Source organism: Peromyscus maniculatus, chromosome 16 (assembly GCF_049852395.1).
Source record: "Peromyscus maniculatus bairdii isolate BWxNUB_F1_BW_parent chromosome 16, HU_Pman_BW_mat_3.1, whole genome shotgun sequence".
Classification (NCBI taxonomy): Eukaryota; Metazoa; Chordata; class Mammalia; order Rodentia; family Cricetidae; genus Peromyscus; species Peromyscus maniculatus.
In genome coordinates, this window is record NC_134867.1 from 16,356,759 (window position 1) to 16,375,793 (window position 19,035).

The window sequence follows — 19,035 nt, forward strand, 5'->3', positions numbered from 1 at the left end:
TCTGGCTTGGAGGAGGATCACACTACAATGCTCTGCACACTTTAGAGTAAACTTACCAAAGAACATGTTACCCTACAGCGGGCACAACATTGTAGAGCTGCTCTGATTTTTTGACTGAGGCAAGAGAATTATCTTTTTATTTCCTCAGTTTTGGAGACGAGGTCTCTCTATACTGTCCTGGAACTCACTATGTAGTCCATGCTGGCCTCAAACTCACGTATTTACAGAGAAGAGATCCTTAGCTGTCACAAACAACTACTACTATTAGTGCCCAAGAAAGAACTGTATCTAGGATCTGTCATAAAATTCTTAAGTTAGTGTAAGACAATTCAAAGAATGACTTTGTAACTTTATTATCTTTTCAGATCCCCAGAGGAAAAACCTGTCAACCCACTTTCCAGCTCTCCAAAGCTGAAAAGTTTGTCTTTTCTGGATGCTCAAGTACGCAGAGTTACAGACCCACTTTCTGTGGGCTGTGCCTGGACAAGAGATGCTGTGTCCCCAACAAGTCTAAAATGATTACGGTCCAGTTTGACTGCCCCAGTGAAGGGTCATTTCAGTGGCGGATGCTCTGGGTCACATCCTGTGTGTGTCAGAGAGACTGCAGAGAACCAGGAGATATATTTTCTGAGCTCAGGATTCTATAGAGCCAAACACAGGCAGGAAAGTTGAAGGCCAAGTCATTCATGTCATAGAATCAAAAAACTAGAGTGACTATAAAAGGTTGAAAATTTTATTTAATGGATTTAAAACAGAAAGAACGAGTCATTCTTCAGTTGCTATATTTGTGACATCAGAAGTTTCTAAAAAATATTCTAATAAAACAAAAATGAATGCCTGAAAAATTTTAAATACAACTCATTTCTTGAGCATATCCCTATAATTATGTAATATACACAGATGATACCATATAAGGATTTCACATATAATGGGAAAAGAAACAATTTATAAGGAAACATTTTCTATAGATATAGAAAGACATAATTTAAATTTTATCCTGCACTTGGCAATGTAGTCTATCAGATCCATCACATGATAATTAGAAGGAAAGCAAGATTCTTTATTTATTTATTTTTGGTTTTCCAAGGCAGGGTTTCTCTGTGTAGTCTTGGTGCCTGTCCTGGAACTCAGGCTTTCCTCGAACTCACAGAGAGGCTCTGCCTCCCGAGTGCTGGGATTAAAGGCATGTGCCACCACTGCCTGGCTAGATTCTTAAAGACGATACTATAAATGTATCTATAGTCTTCACTGCCACGTTCTGAATATCAGTTAAGATTCTTCTAGGAAGGAGAAAATGGAATGTCTGTGACTACTGTTAATAACTGTATATTGCAATTTTTATACCAAATACTATAAAAAAATCTAAACTACCAATATAAAACCAAAATTAGAATACTTATTTAGCAAAAGAAAGAAACATAAAATATTAATAAACAAAGCATACAATAGATTATTTTTTTCTTGAATTTTTCCCCAAAAAATTATTTCCTTGAAGGATTAAACCAACCAATGGATCAGAAATATAAATTGTAACTAAAAACATAAAAGATTCCAAAGATTATGGAGACTGGAATAATTTCCATAGATAAAGACCATTTACTACCAAATTCAAATGACGATATCAAGCCTAGCATGTTCTGCTCGGTGTGCAAATGGTGATGTGATAAACATTTGCCTTTAAATTTTTCATTTTAAAAGTGACTGGATGTCTAAGTTGTGATTCTCTTGAATACAAACATATTATTACTCAAAGAGCAAAACAGTCTTTTCAGTTTTATTAAAAACTACCCCCAAGTCCTCAGACATCATACACGTGTTCTTCCATTCCTAGGACCTCCTTTTTCCAGCACTTAAACAGAGTATGAAAACATAAAGCATAAATATAAAAAGATATGTACAGTCTTTCCTGAGGCGTTCACAGTGTGCAAAGGTCTGCAGAAGGAAGCCATGAGTAAAGCAAAGTGATGGGAACCACTCTTTACAGTGGCTCTCACTGTATAGCCCAGGCTGGCCCTGAACACGCAGTCCTCCTGCATGTCAGACACACTAGGATTATATGTGTGTACCACCATGCCAGGCTCTCTCTTAATTTCGACAAATTGCTAGAAGTGATCCCACACATTGGTATAAAAAAATTATAACGAAATAGAAACCATTGTTTTAGATAAAATACTTCCTGATACTGTGAAAAACAAATTGGGCTTTCTGACTCACAGAGAATGCTGAAAGAGAAAGGGGACAAACACCAGTGTGAATCAGAACACAGTAACAACGCACTTTCAGCTTCTTCTTTCACAAGGCCACGCTCAGCCGAGGCACATCCTGCACAGGCACGCCCTTGGTGGCATCCAGGTCATTATACTCCTGTATGAGCGCTGACAGGGAGGACAGAGCATCTGCAAAAGCACCTTCCTCCATCCCATCAACGTGCAGATAGTGATGCAGGTGAGCCTGCAATGGAAACATTGAACGTTACCATCTCGGGAAATCTACGACACACAGCTACCCTGTAGAGCAAATACTGTTAGAATTATAGGTCCCTCACCCATCCCTCCCGGGAGCTACATGCAGTTAAGGGTTTCGGGGGAAGGGGTGAGGCAGTCCTCAGTGGTAAACCCACTTGTAAGTAGTCTTGCTTAAGTTAAAGCCCCTCCCATGCTCATTCAAGGACCCTAACTAATTACAGTGGGGGAACACACACACACACACACACACACACACACACACACACACACACACACACAAAGACAGGAAGGCAGTAAGAAGACAGAAGGATGGGGTTCAGCTGGAGGGGAGTAAGAGAGGATAACGGGGAAATATGACCAAGTAGGTGCTATGTATGTAGGAAACAGCAAAAGATTAAATAAATTAAGAAAAACCCCCACACATATAGAGCATTAAGCTCTAAACTGGAAGCAGGAACTTAGGTCAAAGAAATATTGTGCCTAAAGATGTGTCCACAAGCACACGAGTGGCATGACTGACATGGGGGTAATCAACCGATTTCTGATTGGATTTGAGGCTCCCTTCATTGGAGCTGTAACCCAGGCCAAAGCCCACAACTCAGGAGGTCCTAGGACGTAAGGGACAATCTTTTGCCATTGTTCTGCTAAGTGGACATGTTGTAAAACTGTCCATTTGTATTTCTATCCATAGAATAGTGCCGCTCTCAACGTTGGTCACAAAGGCTTTTTTCCCCCCTTCCAGTGGACAATACAGAGACTAACTAGTCAAAATGCAGAGAATAATTAACTATTGAGAACTTAGCTATAAATGGGACATCTATAGAATCCCTCCTCTTAAGCCTTGGCCTCACAGTGGCTCAGGGCACACAGTAGAAGATAGTGCAGAAAGCCTGTAAGAGCCAGAATATGGAGGGAGTGATGTGAGCTCGTGTTCTGGACATGGCATGGCCACTGTGCTCATGAACTCATGGGAGCTGTGGCTACCTGCACAAGATCTGCATAAAATTACACCTGCCAACAGGGTAACATGGATTGGGGAGGGGCCAATGAGGCCCCACCCCTCATGCAGAGCTACTAGCAGTTAATGTTTGCTGGGGAGGGGCGAGTCATTCTTGCTCAGTGATGCAGCCACTGGTAAATTGCCCGTGCATCAGTGAAACTCCACACTCGTGCTCATGCAAGCAACCCCAATAACGCAGTGAGTCACTAGGAAAGAAATGAAACCAGGGGGACTTGTTGGGAAGAAGCGGTACAAAGGGAGTGGGGGGGGCAGTGTGGGAAGAATATAATCAGAATACATTAGACACATTTGTGAAACTGTCGAAGAATAAATGATTTCTTTTAAACACAATTAGTGTATTGCCTAAATCCTTTGAATTCATGGAATTTCTCATTTAGATTTAAAGTAGCACAGGTGAACTTCTCTTTGGTTACAACTAGTGTAACAAATATGCTGGACAACGTTAGCCCTGATTTCCAGTACCTCTTAGCCAAAGGAAGTGCAGTTACCTTTTTCTTGTAGAGCCTCATGAACCTTTCTCTCAGTTCCATGAAAGTAGGCTTCACACAGGTGTTGTTTGCTAAAGCTAATAATGAATGGGAGTGACCCACGGGGGGTACTGAACACAGGCTAGTCTTCCAGCCTTCTTGATTCCAGGAGACAAATTGCAGAGCAGGTTTTAATCTGAGATACAAAAACGCTAAGGTAAGAACTAAGGTACTAAAAATGTCACATTACAGCAGCTCAGTCCACATCAGCAGTACAAGGACACCAGCAGAAGCATGGTTCTAACTGTGTTGTTTGGAATCTGCCACCTGTCTTTAAACTGGCAGTATCCTGTGACAGTATGATGAAGCACCTTATACTTCAGTTAGTGCTTACAAAAATAAGGCTTTGTACTTAAGGAGCCACTTACCTAAGGTCACATTTTACTATAACTGGACAAAGGCTTTCTTAACTACTATGCACTGTACTGTCCCAAACCGTACACATGAATTATCTTAAAAATAAAAACCAAACCTTTCAATATTTCTGCGAAGGTCTGAAATCTGTACGTTTCCTCTAACGATGAGGGCACAGGCAAGGTAGAGACTATGTCTGGGGTCTGCTTGAATGAGTTGGTGATCTTTACTAAAGGCATCTGAAAACATCTGGTCCAATCTACAACAGGAAAGTACCACTGTTTACACAAAATGTATCTCTTTCTTCTAAACATAATCATAAAATGAAAATATACACTGGTATGACAGCCTCTGGATTAGCTGTAGGAGAGCAGATAGAGAAAACCAGAACCAAAACCAAAACAAAAAACCCCATTAAACCCTTGACAACAGAAAAGGACACCATGACAAGTTAGTATAGCATTTTAAAAGGTCCTTGTGGATTTTTACTAAAACACTTTAATGAAAAATCAGCCACCACAAACTGTCATGATTAAATTAAAATGTTGATACAAGTATTATTTTTATCAAAATATACCAAGCAGATTACAGAATATTTCACTGACTTTGAAATATTTAAGTTAGAGGACAAGTCAAACATGTTCCTTTTTCATTATGCTGTACTTAGAAATATAAGATTAACTTTAGATATAAAAATCCCACTACATTATAGTTTACTACTGCTGGGTGTGGTGGTGTATGCTTTAATCCCAGCACTCAGGAGGCAGAGGCAGGTGGATCTCTGAGTTTGAGGCCAGCCTGGTCTACAGAGAAAGTTCTAGGACAGCCAGGGCCATAAAGAGAAATCCTGTCTCAAAAAATGGGGGAAAAAATTTCCTACTAATTTCCATTTGGTGTGTCCACTCTGAAAGTGCTCACTCTTCTTAAACACGGTAAGTGCTGATGACCCAGTGAGCGAGCAATCATTGATCACCATCAATGCACCACACCCCGCTTCCCTGTTGGGATCATTACAGGATCCCTGGCAGATAAGGGTCCTAGTCACTGGCTGGCACAACTGGCCATTTGCTAGTTGCTTAAATAAAGTTTACTAACATCACTTGTAATATTCTTGAAGTACAGAATTGTTACCTTACCAAAATTTAACTGTAAAAAAAGAATTTTTGAGGGCTAGAGAGATGGCTCTGTGGTGAGGAGCATTTATTATTCTGCAGAGGGTCTGAGTTCAATCCCAGCACCCACACAGAACAGCTTACCACACACCTCAGGGGGATCCGTTGCCACTGGCCTCTGTAGGCACCTGTCCTGACACTCACATACACACCTACAACACACACTCAATTAAAAAAAAAATCTTAAAACAACAAGAACAAAACCCTCTGGGCTCACAAGATGGCCCAGTAGATTAAGGTGTTTGCTATTAAGCCTGGCAACCTGGGTTCAATTCCTGGGACCCCCATGATGGAGAGAACTGAATCCCACACAGTGTTCTCTGCTCTTCAAACACATCATAGCACACACAAAATAAAAATTTAAAAATATAAGATAGTAATAAAAGTGTCTTTAATTTCTCCTCTCTCATTTACAGTCTTGAGTCTGGAAGAACCTTTTTCTTTCAATAGTGAATGCCAGTGTGAGCTTTTCAAGCTCATAATCACCATATTAGCGACAAGTATCTTTTTAAAATAAAATAGTTCTGCCTTACCTTCGAGGGGGAATGTTAACATCTGCCAGTGTGTACAGAGGTGTAAGGCTTGAGACAAGATAATGAAGTTGAGGGAAAGGAACCAAGTTCATGCTGATCTCATTCAAGTCCATATTAAGGGATCCCTCAAATCTTGCAGAGCTAAAAGGTCAACATCAGAACAATGAGAAACATTTTCATTCAGCAGGTTATTTTCTCAGATTCTTTGTTACACTGAGCAGAGCAGAATGGATGTTTGTGAATCACTGAAATTTACTATCATTAATAGTCATGTAGAAGGCTAATTAAGATACAACAATGCCTAGCAATTCTTATCTCTAGATTTCTAATGTGCAAACAACATCTATTATGCTTGTTCGTTATACATGTAAAAGTATCTTTAAAATAGACTTTATATCGAGTTAAACATATATAGGTCAATTACTTATTGTGGAAATTTTATTAAATTTATTAAGGGTCTGGTTAATACACTCAGTCATAAAATCATAATCATAATCTTAAATGCTTGAGAAACGTGAGACCCAAGTCATGGAAACGTTTTTGATCCAAGACAAAGATGTATAGATTAGTTGGTTCACAGCAGTGGCAGCATGTCTACCATGAGACTGCTTATCATGGAACTCCCACCAGTGTCCCAATAACATACTTGGAAAAATGCTGGCTAACCACTCCAGCACATGACAATCCCACACAAAATGAGTATTTGGGCAGCACAAATTGTCCTTGATAGGAACAAAAAACAGACACAAAGTTGGGGAGGAGGAGGTTAAGTATGACCAAATCATGTTATAAGAAATTCTCAAAGAACTAATAAAAAAGCGTCAGACAAATCTGGACAAAAATAATAAAAGAAGCTCCTACAACTTAGAACAACTAAATAAACGTGACTGGGCTGGGCCTGTAGCTCAGTGGTTCAGTGCTTGTTTCAACACGTTCCAGGGCTGGATTTAACAGTGTCCCCAAATCAAACAAAGGAATAAGACACCTAAATGTAAACATCACAAAGGCACAGTGACTATGCCAGCGTCCTGGGAGGGTTACCTTGTCAGGCTGAGGAGCAGATTGGCCACAATGTTGTTCATTGCATCAAAAGGCTTCGTGTGGCGCTTTTTAACAGCCCCCACATTTGAAGTAACTAGACTCTTAGGCTTCACAGCTGTACTCAACTTTCCAGAATTTACCACAAGATCAATTTTGCTAATGATGTCAAATAAAGACTTGAGAAGAAAAATATTGGGTGAGAAACTATTAATGAATGACTTAGATGACTTTTACTAGACAAGAAAAGAAAAACAATTCAAACTTAGTCTTTCTCTTAGATGGAGAATACTGAACACGAAGGCACACAACACAGAAGTAAATGTCTATAGACTATGTCTGTGAAGTCCAGTACCATTTCTTACTTGGTTGTCAATGGGCAACACACAGTCTGCGTGCTCATTCAGCTCCTTCATGGCCAGCATGCTGTTGTAAGGTGAGGTGATGACATCATCCTCGCTGGAAGGGAAAACGGCCGTCACGAATCTGTACACTTCTGGGAACTCATCTTCAAGCACCTTTAACAGAAAGGTGCCAAGTCCAGACCCCGTTCCTGAGAGTTAGAATTTGAAGAAGAAAACAAGACAAACGGTTCGAAGTGTAACCCCGAAGAGCCCACAATGCTTTAGTCGTAGGCATAATTTTCAACTCAGCGAGAGCACAGGCAGGCTGTCAGGGTTCAAGGTGAGAATTCCATCAGGCTCTGAGCACAAGTCTGGGATGGCTTTCTCTAACCTTTTTTTTGTATTTAAGTCATCAGATAACAAATAAACTGAATATGGAAAATTCAACTAAGATAGCATCCAGTATTCCTGATAGTAAACAACTTAAAAACCACACCAAACCTATTTTGACAGCTTTGGTCTCAAGATGTGTTGTTGTCTCAATGACACAGAAAACTACCAAGTCATCAAGCAACTTCGAACAAAAAAATAAGATATGTCCACTTTGTTTACAAAGTTTCCACACATGTTATCATTGACTTATTTAAAAGCAGAAACTCTGGAGATCTCATTAATAACCTTGACATTTAAAGTCATATTCATACAAATTCAGAAAATTTTAAGGACTTAAAAAGTAGGTCCTATAACTTAGTTCTAGTAACTAGCAATGAAGTTGGTAGGAGTGTTTTTAAGTTGAAACAGGAGAAAGTAGCAATGTGCCAAATGTAGTACAGATAAGCAGTATTCTGAATTATGTTTTACCGTGTACATATGCTATGTTGTTACACAAAAATTATATAAATAAAATTTATTGTGGTTAAAATGTGGAGCCAAAGCTCCCAGGTATGTCCATCAGGTGGGCCATGGGCTACATGCAGCCAACATAAACCCATTAATCTAAGACATGAAACCTTTATTCATGTGTTTCTGTAACTCTATTACCCAGTTCTTCACTGGGAACTTTGTATATAATGTGATCTTGAAAACCCCAGAATGTAGAATCTTAATCTCAGTTTTAGGAAGAAAAGTATGATAATTTTTTCTTTCAAACTTTGTTAATATTACCATTTTAAAATTAGCACATTATCGTGTTTCTGTTTTATGAACAGGAGAGCAAAAGACTTCCATTCCAAATTACAGACTCATCTGGGTAAACAACGCAATGTAGATCACACTTCAAGCTCAGCAATTAAGTACCATGAAATGAGTGATTTTTAAGGAACTGACTGAAATCATTTCTTTTACACTTCAGTTTTCTTAGTGGAGGGACGTGTGGGAAGGTTTGAAGGTGGTTAATAGAACACTTCAGTTTTCTTAGTGGAGGGAGGTGTGGGAAGGTTTGAAGGTGGTTAATGGAGTATTAGTATCCTCATAATGGCAAGTCATGTAAGAACATGCCAGAAAGCTCAACTCCACTTGGGATAAAGAAACAATCATTTCTCAAAAGTGCATTCCTACTGGAATGTGGCTGAAATATTCCAAGAGAATCTAAAAGTGAAAGAAAACATTCAAAATTAAAGAAGAATTGGTTAATAGTGAGTCTCACAATTTTATATGTGTGCCCATGCTCCTTTCTGTGTCTGCTCACGCACTGCATGTGTGTGTGCACATGGAGGCCAAACGACAATGTCAGGCATTATTCCAGTGCCATCCAGTTCTGCTTGAGACAGAGTCTCCCACTGGCCTGGAGATGGTTGTTCCGTGAGCGCCAGGGCCCATCGGTCTATTTCTCCCTAGTTCTGGAATTACAAGCACGTGCCAACACAGCCAGCTTTTTATGTAGGTTGAGGCTCAAACTCAGGTCCTTATGTTTGTATTGTATTTTACCCACTAAGCTATCTCAGGCCCAGCTTCACAAACTTTTAAGATGAAAAGCTGAAATGTACAAACACTGCAGCATACATGCATCAGGCATATCCCACCTACATCAAGGGTCATTTGTACCCTAGGCTAGCCGTGAATGTGGCCCCACATAATGCATGAGACATCATGAGGTTGTTTTGTATGCATGGTCCTTGAGCAGGAACCCTGTGGTCGACACTGTGTCTCGACGTGAAGAGGTTGGACAAGCTGGCTACCTCAGCAGGCATCAGGCTTGCAAACTGAATTCCCGCCGGCACGTGACTTCACTACAGGCACGGGGCTCACCTCCCCCCATGGAGTGTATGATGAAGAAGCACTGCAGGCAGTCACAGTGCTCTGCAGACTTCCGGAGTTTCTCCAAAATCTGTTCCCGGTAAAGACTTCCAAACACTCTGTGACCCACAGCCCTGAAAATAAGAACACAGATTCAAAAAATCCTTGATTTAATACTTTACGATTTTATTATTTCTACTCTAAATAAGGATTGAAGAAAAATGGGAAAACAAATCAAATTGTACTAAGAAACTATTCTTCCATGTAATAAATCCTATTTATTATAGATTATATACCAATAATTCTTAAATAGCCTTATAAGCAAGCAATGAGCCTTAACAATTGTTTTCTAATTTTATTTTTAAATTTTCTCCAGATAAATTATAAAAAAATAAGAATTCAGTTATAATTTTTTTTAAATTTTTATTTAACCAAACTCTGAACTGCAGTGAATTTACATATTAAAAAGCAGAATGAGGTTAACAGATAACAAAATGAAACATTTCAAACTAATTTGTAAACATGAGCAAACTCCAACTTAGAATTCTCTTAGCTTGGATTTTCTATAAAGCTGTCAACAGCTTTATCTTTAACTTGTGATTAAAGGTTTTGCAAACAGGATCACTTCCAGGACCTTGAAACACTACACTGTCATTTCTTGCTACTATATTTCCTGGATTACACAATCTAGTTTAAAATAGGAAAAACTGGTCACATCACATTAACAGATGAAATGGCAAATGGCTGAAAATGATAGTGAAAAGTCTAAGTTGTCTTCACTAATCAAATCTCGGAGTACCACTATGTTACAACACAAAATAAAAATGATCTCCCAGTAAGCATTGCAGCTCGGATGGAAAGGTATCCTGGCAGCTGGAAGTCACATTGCACAACAAACCTCACACAAGACATTTATTGGGAGGGAAAAAACCAGGAGGATGGAGTAAAAAACAGCAGCAAACTGAACAGGATAAGAGGGCTTATACAGAGCTTCTTGGGAAGGGGGTGGAGCTTTTCCCGGTGGAGCTTTCCAGCGGGGAGATTGGTGGGATTTCATGTCCAGAGGTTGGGCTTTTTGCTCTGCAGGGTTGGGGTAGGGTCCAGCAGTTAGGGCAGTTAGAGTATTCTGTGGGTGGAACCTGGCAGTTAGAGGTCCTCGGGGAGGGACTTACATTCCCCATTACATGCAGCTTAGTATAATACAAAGATTACATAACAAGTTCAATGCAACCAGAGAAAGGCTAGGCGGGTGGTCAGGTAGGCTCATTTCTCAAGCAACTGGCTGTCCCTGGTCTCCTGACACATGGAATGCAAACTCACGTTTTTATGAAACTATACTCTGAACTAACAATGTGCAGAGACTTAACTTTTAAGTAAGAACAACAACAAATCAGTGTGAATTCTTTAACTGTTGAGGGTGTTTTTCCCCATTAAAGAGACTATATATTTAAGACAGTTTGTGCCAGCTTGGATAGGAGGATGCTGGTTTGACTTAGATCTTTCTGTTAATTCTACTGATTAGACAAACAGAAGAAATTGAAGAATCAAGCATCATAAGGCATCATCATCAATTAATTAATTAATTAATTAATTAATTACTAAAAGTGAGCAGAAAGGCTGATGCTCGTGTGTGGTAACTGCACTTTGCCTTCGCTTCAGCAGAACCTGTTAGGATAAGGCAGTGAAGACTCAACTTCTTCGAATGACATTCAGTATGTTCTCACCAATTATTTCCCGAGCCAGAAATATCCGTGATGAGCTGCTTGCTATCAAACACATCTCTCAGGGGTCCTTGGAGAATTTCATTCACTACTCCTTCTTCCATGTCAATCAAAACGGCCTGGAAAGAGAAGCTAAATTTAACATCTTGTCTCTGGTAATTTATAAATTCAAGAATCCATGAGCTGTAAGTTATATTGTTCTTTTTCACAATTTAAGGTTAATTAAATTTTTTCTTTATGTAATCTAGTGTTAGAATTAAAAAGATAATTTTATACAACTCAATAAGATGGAATTAAAAAGTAGATTCTAAACTCTTAATTCTACTCCATAGGGGCCAGTAAGGGACAAAGGAACCCAATAGTCCTCTCAATTGAAGGATTTCTAACAGGGTCTTAGAAATCTAGAAGGCAGTCCTGACCAGAAAAAAAATTTCAATAAATTAGGATGTATTAATGCATTTGCTCACTAGGAATGAAAATGGAACAATTATAGCTAGAAATGTCCAGTTCAAGTGAGTTAGCTTCTAAAGCCAAGGCACTGGACAGGTGTTAGAGAGGACAAGGCCTTCATTCAAGTAACGCAGTCAAATTCATTAACTCTGACTACACGGACAGGGGAGATAACCTACACTAAGAAATAAGAATATAAAAGAGAAGAGATACAGCAAATGTGAGCAGGAACGGTTTGCCAATAGGAATTGGCTCCCTCCTCTTAGTTTTCTTCTTTACTTTCCCAAGATTTAATGTGGACCATGCAATGGCCATTCAGCATTAAAAACAAACTGGAATGTAAATAAGCTTGAATACTGTGTACCTCATGAGCTGCTCAAAATGAAAACAAATGGTTTTGAACTAATGTCCTCTCTTATCCTAGGCAGCAACAACAAATCCATTCTAGACTGGAGTTGATGAGAAGTTTCAAAACTTTCCAAAGGCAAACACTTAACACACACAGAGTCATAATCACTAGTTGGTCTGCTGGTGGTCTGATTCACAACATCTTTCTGAATCCTAGAGAAACTATTACAGCTCAGCAAATTGATGGGATACACTGAACTGCAATGCCTGAAGCTGCCATTAGTCAATAGAAATGGTCCAATTCTTTTCTACGATAAATCCTAACCACATGTCACAACCAATGCTTCAAACACTGACTGAACTGGGCTATTAAGTTTTGCCTCATCCACCGTATGTGTCAACCATCTTCTGCTTCAAGTATCTGGTACCTTTATGCAGGGAAAATGCTCAAAGAATTTGTCAAACCCCAAAGCATGATTACAATAGAGGGAAAACAAACTTCCTTCTCACTGGCAAAAATGTGTTGATTCTAATGGTCCTCTGTGTTTGGGCCTACTTATTTAAAATTCATGGTCTGAAATAGCACATCCTTTTGCTCCAGCCTAGTCCATGCCATTTTTTAAACACTTTACTGACCTAACCGCACAATGCTATGTACAGCACCGTCATTTTCATTTCACACACGAGGAAACTGTCGTCTAGAAAAGTCTGATAATTGGTATAAGTACTGGTAAATGGTAGAGCTGAGACCCAAACCTCGACTGCCCAGAGGCAGACTCTTACCCACCAAACGCTATGCAAGTTTGGCATCTGCAGAGTGCTAGCTACAATGGAGTGACATTTACACACATATCAATTGCGGCTTTGTATAATTCTGCTTATTTTAAGATTGTACTGCTTGTCTTTGTCAACTTGACACAAACGTAGACACCTACGAAAAGAGGGAACCAGTCATAACTGAGAAATGTCTTCATAGACTGGGAAGGCCTGCTACACCGTGGGTGGTGCCACCCGGGGGCAGGTGGTCCTGGACGTAAGAAAACAGGCTGAGCCGGTCAGGAGAAGCAAGCCAGTGAGCAGCTTCTGCTTCCGGGTTCCTACCTTGAGTTCCTGCCCCGACTTTCTTCGATGATGAACCATGATGTGAATATGTAAGTGAAACAAACCCTGGTCATGGTGCTTTATCACAGCAATGGGAACCCAAAGACAAAAGATACACACTGGACATATAACTCCGTATGTTCTAAAGACTGTAACTATCTAATATTTTTTTTCAAAGATGTTGGGCATGGTGACACATGGCTGTAATCTCAGCACTCAGGAGACTGAAGCAGAGTACTGGAAGATTTTTTTAATTTATTACTTTTACTTTTGTGTATGAGTGTTTTGCCTCCATGTATCGTATCTGTGCATCATGTTCATGCCTAGTTCCTACGGAGGCCAGAACAGGGCATTGACTCCCCTGTAACAGAGCTGCTATGTAGATCCTTAGGAGTCAAATTCTGGGTCCTCTGGAAGAGCACAGTGCTCTTAACCTTGAAGCCATCTCTTCAGCCCCATGTAACTGTTTTTCTTTCCTTTTCTGTTTTCTTGTTTATTTTTTTATTTTTTTTTTATTTTTTTTTTTTTAGGATTTATTAGTGCTGGGTGGTAGTAGCACACGCCTTTAATCCTAGCACTCAGGAGGCAGAGGCAGGCGGATCTCTGAGTTCGAGGCCAGCCAGGGCTACAGAGTGAATTCCAGGAAAGCCAGAACTGTTACACAGATGTTTTATGATTGTGTGTGTATGTGTGAGTATATACATGACTGCGGGTGTCCTAGGAGGCCGGGGGTGTTGGAGTCCCCGAGGCTGCAGCTGGGGGCAGCTGCTAACTGCCAGAACTAGGTCTGTGCTCTTGTCTTCTGCAAGGGCAGCAAGCATTGCTGACGCCGGCCAACTCTGCAGTCCCGACAACTAGGTTTTACGAACGCGCTCCAGTTGTTTTTTTTTTTTTCCTTTTAAACATAAACCAGACTATACAGGGGTGTGTACTGATTAATTTTAGGGATTTTCAAGGATATGTTGAGCAATATGCAATTTTTACCTTAAATGCAGACATTGCACCAACAAGACAATCTTGACTGAACACACAAATTGTATGTAGGGTTACAAAATGTATAACCACACTTGTATGGTGCATGGACGTTTACAGCTGAGTAAGCCACACCACCTGACGGCCGTGCTGGCTGGCTGCCAATGGAAACAGCAGGCAGTGCATTTGCTATAATTTGGGCCACAGCTAAAGGGAGATCTGACAGGATCATCCCTGTCCTAGTAACTTACGTAGCTCTTCTGAGCTTTCTTTAGACACATCAAGCCCCTAGTTTCTTCTTCCTTTGAGATTTAACTAAATGTTCAGAGTATTTTTGATTCTTTGCTTAGGCATCCCCAGTCTGCAGTCAAAACTGTTCCAGGAATACAAAAGTCTGTATTCGTTTCCAGAGCTACGTAACAGTAACCAGAATACAGGATTCACAACATTCTGTGTGCCTGTTAGCCTAAGACACTACAGTAATTAGTAGTCCAGGAGATGTCTCTAAAGTTTGGGATGCCAGCTCTCTGCCCACATAACTCAGCTCATCTTCCCACTGTATCGATGAGCAGATGGAAGGTAAGGGAGCCATACTAGGCAAGGATAAAGGAGCATATTCCCATAGTCTGACTGTCACTGAGAAAGCACTTCCATTTCCTCCGCAGGAACTGGTGGTGTTATGTGTCTGGTGTGACTTGGTGCCTGGCTTCCTCCACTGCTCACTGCGTTCATCAACTGTGCTAACTTGCATGCACATGATCTCTCCCTTCAGTTCTGCTTCCCAGGGATATCAGAGCTCACAGAGAGATTCTTCAGGTGCCACCCTGCTGCTCGATGGTCTCTCAACCTTGAACACCACGTCTGACCCTAGCACCTCACTTCCTTACACACCACTTACACTGCCTTTCTTTTCCTTTGTGTGGTTTTGTTGTTGTTTTGTTTTTTTTGAGACAGGGTTTATCTTTGTAGCCCTGGCTGTCCTAGAACCCATTCTGTAGACCATGCTGGCCTCAAACTCACAGAGATTGGCCTGCCCCTGCCTCCTGAGTGCTGGGATTAAAGGCGTGCACCACCACGTCCTGGCTAACCTTTCTTTTTCTTATAGTCAAAGACTACTCACCAACAACCAGAAGGGAAAAACAAACTTGCAGAGAAACAACAAACTCAAATTTTACTGCCATGTTACAAAGCAAGAATCCCAGAATATGTATCTTACTCGTGCTTTTAAAGAAGATATTCTTCCTTTGGAAATACTGCTGCCATCACCAGCCACTCTGAAACACAAAGAAATTGAGAAAGGGTCACAAGATTTCCCAGGGCCGGTAGTGTTCACTTTCATTTCCACACCAAGGCAGCTCTGCCCTCCTATCACCACTGGTCCAAGGAATCAAACTCCAGTGCCAGCTCGGCAGCAGGCACCCTGACCTGCTGAGCCAGTCCTAGTGTCTGCTCTTGAGGCGTTTCCAGTTTTGTGAGAGAAGTGAGTATCTTTCTTGTGTAAGCTACTGTTAATTAGGTTTTCTGCTGTAGCCAGACACGTAAACTGATACAAGCATTACACACCACTCAGGCCATTTCTAGAATTTTAGTGAAAATACTACAACCTATGGATAAGCATAGAATACAGGTCAATATAGTTCACAAGGCAGAGACGAGATGAGGAGCTGAGTAAACAGTGACTACAGGCCAGCAGTAAACGGACTGTAATACCCAGGCCAACTCCAAGTACCGGTCTGTTTTGCGAGACAGAATTTTGTTTAAATACAGCCATCCCCATTCGTTTATGGGCCTGTTATCCCTGAAGGCAGACGAGGACCTGCAACAAGACCTTACGCTCTGGCCAGCGTCCAAGTGTTTACCATCTGGTTTTTCATGCAGCCTCTACTACCGGCGGATTTCTACCATGCTACTAAAGAGGACTGGCAGGCAGGTGCCCACAAAGATGTGGCAGGAGTTTTCACAAGGAGTTTTGGGTACCAAACCTGGGGGCCAGAGGCTGTACTGACAGCACAGAGGGAAGAGCCAGACGCACGCCCATGCCTTTCCCTCCTCTCCACACTCCAGGCTGAGGAAATCCGAAAGCTTTCAGAGAATTACATGACAACCTTCTTAAGAAAGAAAACTCAATCTTAAGAGTCAACTATGAAATAAATTTATTTATTAACTTGCAAAGAATTTGGGTTCATTATGTTATTTTTCAATTTTTTTTTTTGTTGTTGTGTCTCTCCCAATTCTATGCCCTCTGGTCCCCAAAGCTTCCTTCCTGTTTTCATGTCACATATGACCTCTGCCCGTCTTAGTCCCGTCATGGTCTCCTATCTAGTTCCATTCAACGTTGCAATAATCGAAGGTGTGGCTATCAAAAGAGGCTGTGGAAGTGGAACCAGCAAGGGAAGCACTGTAAGGAATATTACACAGACAAACCGGAGTACAAGTATTCGAGGGGGAGGAGATCGTGGGCCTCAAATCAGTGAACTGGTCTAAATGACAGCCACCTCCCTATAATGACGGCTCTTCCTGCCACTATGGAATCACCTAGTCCTTAATCCAACACCATGTCTCCAAACAGCCTTCTGATTAATATGTAGCTTTGGGAGCGTCCGTCCCGAAAATGTGCTGACAGTGCAAAAGGACCATCGGGCCCGAGTTCAGACTGTCCATCACTAACAATGACTTCCCACTTCTGAACCTATTTCTGTGAATTTGACTCATCTGACCGTACTGGAGCAGTGGGAACAAGTGTGAGCCGAAACACGAGGCTCTGGGATTCACCAACAAAACAGACCAGACAGGTTTCCTGGGAAGGTAACAGCTCCAACACCTAGTCCACAAATTCAAACTAAATTTCTACCAAATCGGCACAAAGCCCGATATTTCTATAGTGGTCAGCACAAGCCCACCACAGTTGGTTTTATAAAGCATTTTGAAAATGAGTAAACTTAACAATTTAACATGAAAAGCCCATGGGCACATCTCAAATGTCAAATTACTCTTTCAGGTAAAAGAATTATAACACATCTATCTTATATGAAACAAAAATACATGGTGTGAGCTGCTTCTACATTTGTCTTCTTTCTTTTCAGCATATTCTAAGACAGTGGTTGTCAACGGTCCTAATACTGTGACCCTTTAATATAGTTCCTCATGTGTGGTACCCCCCAACCATAAAATTATTTTTGTAGGTACTTCATATCTGTGATTTTGCTGCTGTTATGAATCACAATGTACATATCTGATATGCAGGGTATCTGACATGTAACCCTGAGAGGTTGCGACCCATAGGCTAAGAAACACTTGTTCTAACGTCAAGTAATCAGCAAAATACTCTTCCATGCATTGGCCATTACTCAACACATGACACATGCTACCCTCAGTGAAAACTTCACGTTTCTCTGATTGAAAGTTCATTTCAAAATGAATGGGGGGGGGTGCGTGGGGAGGAGAGGTCTCTTTAAAGGTTCTTTTTTTGTTCCTTACCGAAGCCTGTCAAGGAAGCCTGCTGTTTGGCAGATAAGAAAATGTGACGGGAGAATAGGCTTTCAATCAGAAGGGCAGACAAAACCGACACCATCACAGCCGGGGGCTGCTCCCGTGACCCTTCAAGGAATCCTCCCACTCTGCTGACAGGACAGGAAGGAATCACAACGCCCAGATGGACTCTCATCCTCTTACCTGGTATCCACGTTCCTGAAAAAGCTGCTCAGCGCATCGTCATAAATTCCTTTCTAGAAACAAAGCAAATCACAGCACTGGAGTTTACTGTCTCTACAGTCCTTTCAATTCCACTAATTCTACAAGGCTGAAAACGCCAAGGTGCGGCTCGTAGAAAGAGAAACCCAGGTCGGTTCTTCCAACTGCGTGTAAGGAGTGAAATACCAACAGAACTCCTGGCTAAATTTGAGAGAGCGGCGAGAAGTCTGCCACATAGGACTGCACAGCTGGTACACCAACTGAGAATTTCTTGGGATTCTCGATCGTTTGATGTGTTATCTATTTTATAGCGCTTCCTATAGCACCTACTGCCTTTCAAAAACAACTTTAAAAAAAAAAGGAAGACGGCTGAGAACGAGGGAAACCAAAGGACCAAACTCTTTGGCCGGTGCCTTCCGGCCTGTGACTTACAGCAACGCGAGTTTAAAAAGAAAACAAGCTACAAGATCCTGTGCAACTTGTGGCCCAAAGACAAAAACGCTCAAGTGAGCTGGGGTGGGCACGGTCGTGGCCACTCTAGGGAAGCAAAGGCGGAAGGATGGCTGCAAGTTCGAGACCAGCCACGGTCTGCACAGCGAGTTCCAGCTCAGCCAGGGCCCCCGGGGGGAGAGACTCAAACTCGAGGGAACTCTGCCTGCCCTGCTGGCAGGCCGGGGTGCCAGGCAGGGGGTCGGGGGGCTCAGGGCGAGCGGGCGGGGTACCTGGTTGACCGCGGCGTGCTCCCTCAGCGCCAGGTCCCAGAAGCAGCAGCCGATCTGGTTCCCGCACTGCCCGACTGTGGCCAGCGGCGGGGAAGAGAGAGAAGGACATTAGGAAGGGGACCAGGTGACGGGGCTCCGCGGGGGACCCGGGAGACCCGGGGGACGGGGCTGGGGAGGGGGTAGCTCACCCTGGACGACCACCGACTGGGTCATCCCGCCCCGCTCGCACTCCCGCCTTCACATTCGAGCCTAAGGACGCGCTCACGAGGGGCGGCCGTAAGTCACGTCGCTGCCGCAAGGGTAGCCACCGTCGTCAAAACCCCGGTTTCTCCAAGACGCGGC

At 41.8% G+C, this 19,035-nt stretch overlaps 2 protein-coding genes across 4 annotated transcripts in view; one reads left to right on the plus strand and one right to left on the minus strand.

The window, feature by feature from the left end:
* Positions 1–726, plus strand: part of Ccn6 (cellular communication network factor 6) — a 15,532-nt gene extending 14,806 nt beyond the window's left edge. The window contains exon 5 of the mRNA XM_006984307.4: positions 366–726. Coding sequence (XP_006984369.2) covers positions 366–647 — 282 coding nt within the window. The 3' untranslated portion in view covers positions 648–726. The remainder of the gene's footprint in view (positions 1–365) is intronic.
* Positions 1–19,028, minus strand: part of Tube1 (tubulin epsilon 1) — a 25,906-nt gene extending 6,878 nt beyond the window's left edge. For 2 of the 3 annotated variants that reach the window (XR_006064423.2, XM_042262057.2), the window contains exons 1-12: positions 18,882–19,028; positions 18,694–18,767; positions 17,954–18,006; positions 15,498–15,555; positions 11,414–11,529; positions 9,702–9,823; positions 7,476–7,663; positions 7,114–7,289; positions 6,073–6,213; positions 4,486–4,626; positions 3,975–4,149; positions 2,278–2,451 (exon numbers count right to left, since the gene is read on the minus strand). Coding sequence is in view for 2 of the 3 variants with exons in the window: in XM_042262057.2 (XP_042117991.1) it covers positions 2,293–2,451; positions 3,975–4,149; positions 4,486–4,626; positions 6,073–6,213; positions 7,114–7,289; positions 7,476–7,663; positions 9,702–9,823; positions 11,414–11,529; positions 15,498–15,555; positions 17,954–18,006; positions 18,694–18,767; positions 18,882–18,906 (1,428 nt within the window). In the remaining variant the exon portion in view is untranslated. Of the gene's footprint in view, positions 1–719; positions 2,452–3,974; positions 4,150–4,485; positions 4,627–6,072; positions 6,214–7,113; positions 7,290–7,475; positions 7,664–9,701; positions 9,824–11,413; positions 11,530–15,497; positions 15,556–17,953; positions 18,007–18,693; positions 18,768–18,881 lie in introns of those variants that run through there. The other variant, XM_006984308.4, reaches the window with a different exon arrangement.
* Positions 19,029–19,035: the final 7 nt, after the last annotated feature.